This window comes from Populus trichocarpa, chromosome 1 (genome assembly GCF_000002775.5).
Source record: "Populus trichocarpa isolate Nisqually-1 chromosome 1, P.trichocarpa_v4.1, whole genome shotgun sequence".
Classification (NCBI taxonomy): Eukaryota; Viridiplantae; Streptophyta; class Magnoliopsida; order Malpighiales; family Salicaceae; genus Populus; species Populus trichocarpa.
The window spans coordinates 4676318-4680103 of NC_037285.2; the positions used below are offsets into that span (position 1 = coordinate 4676318).

Genomic DNA, 3786 nt, shown 5'->3' on the forward strand with positions numbered 1-3786 from the left:
TGGAGGTTACTGAAGATTCTTGCATTGGATCTCTCTACAACAATCTCGAAGATGAAGGCAGGCAGGACATTTCTAGTGTTTAGCTATTTCTACTTTCTCGTGTGATTAGAAAATGATGTCGTGATAGGCATGTGAAGGACCTTCTTCTTTTTTGTCTGTGTGGGTGACCCTTGCCTGCCTGCCTGCCTGCCTGCCTGGATCTAGTTATTCTCAAAAGGGAAGAATTCAAGCCACGGATAAACGTAAACTCATAATTAGCTGCATCAAGAACTGCAAAGGGCAACCAAATATAGAAGTTTTATCTGAAACAGAAAGACTAAACTGGAGGAATGGATATGGGCAAGAATAAGAGCCTAATAAATGAGGTGTTCATGACGAACATCTGTGCCTCAAGTTAAATTAGGACAACGCAGACAATGAGATAAACGAATAAAGCACCGCAGTTTCCCAAGGAAGGACCAAAATTAACCTTCTCTATATGGAATATTCTATCCAATCTCTGGAGCCTTCCCTTACAGCATTAAGAATATGCTTTTCCTTTAATAAACCAAAAAAAAAAAAAAGATTTCTCTCTTCTTTTTTATTTTGTTTGTTTTTGCATGTGTAGCCCTTTAAATACCACCTCCATATCTTGCGTACATACATACCTCAAGCACCCCTGTGTGTTAGAAACAAACCTCACAATCCCTTTTGTGTCCGCTCTTTCACTCTTGAAGAGGAATGGCTCTAAAAGCTGCTCATGTCTACGATGTTCCAAAACTTGATCAAGTCCAAGAAAATGCAGCATTGGCCCTCTGTTCTTCCCGATTGATCACTCAATGTAAGTAACTCTTGATCAATCACCACCTTGCATTCTTGATCTATATTCTTTTCTTTCTTAAGAAGAAAAAGCATGAGTTTCTTTTCCTTGTTTAATTGATGATCAGGTGTGAATATTGAGGGAAGTGATGACACCAAGCGAGGATTTAAATTCGGAAAATTTGTGGTGATGGGACATAGAGGGAGTGGAAAGAACATGTTACAATCTTGTGATCGGAGAATGAAATCCATCAAAGAGAATTCAATTCTCTCCTTCATTTCTGCTTCCAAGTTACCTCTGGATTTCATTGAATTCGACGTTCAGGTAAAAGATTAATCAAAATTGTTCATCTTCTTCTCTTTATAACCAACTTTGTTGTTATATCATTGTTATCACATGCATGAATATCTGGGAGGGACAACCAACAAAATAAGAAAAAGTTGTCAGGTTTCTTCTGTCTCCATTCGCCTCAAAACTGACGCAGCTTTTCATCAACTTGTTTTCTTGTTGCCACGTCTGTGGTCGGGTTTGCTGGCCTGGTTCATTGGATTTTGTCTCTTCTTTCTTGTCCGTTTTAGTATGATGTCTGTCTAAAATTACACGTCGTTGGTTGCGTTTTGGTGATCTAGAATGCGGCTTCCTCACTTTTGTCCAGGTCCATCTAAAGGATTTATGGCCGAGAATCGTCATGGGCTTTTGTGAATGCATACCCATTTTTACTACATTCTCTTTTCACTCATTCAATCCAAGAAATTTTGTCCACACTTGAGATGAAATTTTGTCCACACAAGACCTCTATCTCAAAGCCCCAAGACCCTTTTTTTCATGTTGATTTTCTGTTTGTGCTTGACTGTAAAATTTAGAATCTCAATTGAGGGTACTGATTAGTTTCCTTCTGTTGGTTTGTTTTGCCTTCTCTTGATTTTACTATTAGTGAGCGAAGATCCTTTTAAAAGGAACTGTAAACAAAAAAAAAAACTATATACCACCATATTTGTTGTAGGTGACCAAAGATGACTGTCCAGTCATTTTCCATGACAACTTCATCCTCACTGAACATAAGGTTAGTCCTTTTTAACCCTAGTTCTCTTCCCCTTGTTTTAGTCATTATAACTGAGCTGTTCAAAACTGATTATTTATCTGTGTTGGCTATTGTTTTTCAGGGAGAACTTATTGAGAAGAGAGTTACTGACCTCACTTTAGATGAATTCCGTTCATATGGACCCCAAGATGAAGGTGGCAGTGTATGAATCATTTCAGGCCTTGAACCTTGTTTTTAAGCATGATGTATATTAACAGGCACTAAATTGTTATAAAATTACAGGAGGGGAAGTCCTTATTTAAGAAAACAAAAGATGGGAGAATCTTTGAATGGAAAGTTGAAGAAGATGCTCCTTTTTGTACACTGCAAGAGGTTTTCCAGAGAGTCGATGATACCATGGGCTTTAATGTTGAATTGAAGTTTGATGATAACATAATCTATAAAGAGGAAGAACTAAAACATATTCTTCAAGTAATTTTACAGGTATTTACTCCTGCTTGTCTCAGCTTTTCGTTGTTTAGTAAATTTGATCTTCGCAATTAGTAATGGCTAACGTGCACTAAAATTTCATGAGCTAGGTGGTGTTTGAGCATGCCAAGGAGAGACCTGTAATGTTCTCAAGTTTTCAACCTGATGCAGCTCTGTTGATGAGGAAATTGCAGAGTACCTACCCTGTAAGATTGCTTTCTCATTGGTGTTTTCACTAAGCTAATTCGATCTAGGACATTTGACATTTGACATCTGTATATAATTTTTTTCCTTGGGTTCAAAATGAGTCTTGGTTGTTCGAATGATTTTAATGGTCTTTACTAATGTTGTAATCCAGGTATTTTTCCTAACTAATGGAGGTTCAGAAATATACACGGATGTGAGAAGGAATTCCTTGGATGAGGCCATTAAGGTTTGCACAGAGGGTGGCCTCCAAGGAATAGTATCCGAAGTCAAAGCTGTCTTTAGAAATCCAGGAGCAGTAACAAGAATTAAAGAATCTAAGCTTTCCCTTATTACCTATGGCCAATTGAAGTAAGAATTGCCTACTTTACATTCTTTCAAACTTGTAATATATTCCCTAAATTTTGAACCAAAAGATTTTCATCGATTTTAGTTTATCTTAAAAATATTTGCATATTTGCAGTAATGTTCCAGAGGTGGTACACATGCAACACTTGATGGGCATTGAAGGAGTGATTGTTGACCTAGTTCACGAGATCACAGAGGCAGTCTCCCATTTTGTAGACTCTGCCAAAGATGGTGAAGAATCGGGCTTGTTTGAGGAGGAAGGGAAGATCCAAGTGAAAACAAAGCCTCGATTTTCAAGTGAAGAGCTCTCATTTCTGATGAAGCTGATATCTGAATTTATCCAGTCTTGAAAAGGGTTACATCTGCCAGTATAGTTTAATTCCCATAGCATCAAACAACTTTGGTTTTGGAAAGGATGTGCCCTTCCCTTCCTTCTCCATGTCTTAGCGTGTACATTATTATATCCCTTTCATCTCATGCATCATTTGTAACTTGTAGGTACAAATCAATCACCATCTTTAGCAGCCCTTTCCATGCTAGAAAAGCTGTTAGTTAGACTATAGTTGTTTGGAAAGCTTTGAAGTTAGACCACTTCAAGCTTTTATGTAAAATTGAAATGCATGTTCCTACCATAGTTATGAAAATCTTCTTGTACTTTGTTGGTAACAGCAGAATTGATCGCAAGAATTTTGTTCTTCTTTTTAATCCTAGTTCAATAATCGGATTCTCTCTCAAAACAATGTAGTGTTTTTTGGTATAAAGTAAGAGGCTAAACGCTAAGAACATGAAACTACATGGAAGCTTGACGAACTATAGCAACCCCTACAATATGTCGATACAAAAGATTCGATATTCTTATGCATGAGAAGTTTTAGAAAATTAAATATTATCTTTATAATTTTGTTTCTTTATTTAGTTTAGGAAT

The 3786-nt window shown here is 37.0% G+C and overlaps 1 protein-coding gene across 1 annotated transcript; it reads left to right on the forward strand.

Annotated features, from left to right (window-relative positions):
- The first annotated feature begins 631 nt into the window (after positions 1-631).
- Positions 632-3566, forward strand: LOC7460574 (glycerophosphodiester phosphodiesterase GDPD1, chloroplastic). The gene is made up of 8 exons (XM_002297823.4): positions 632-820; positions 927-1123; positions 1803-1862; positions 1963-2043; positions 2124-2324; positions 2420-2515; positions 2668-2864; positions 2977-3566. The coding sequence occupies exons 1-8, from the start codon at positions 721-723 to the stop codon at positions 3209-3211; spliced, it is 1167 nt and encodes a 388-aa protein (XP_002297859.4). The 5' UTR covers positions 632-720; the 3' UTR covers positions 3212-3566.
- Positions 3567-3786: the final 220 nt, after the last annotated feature.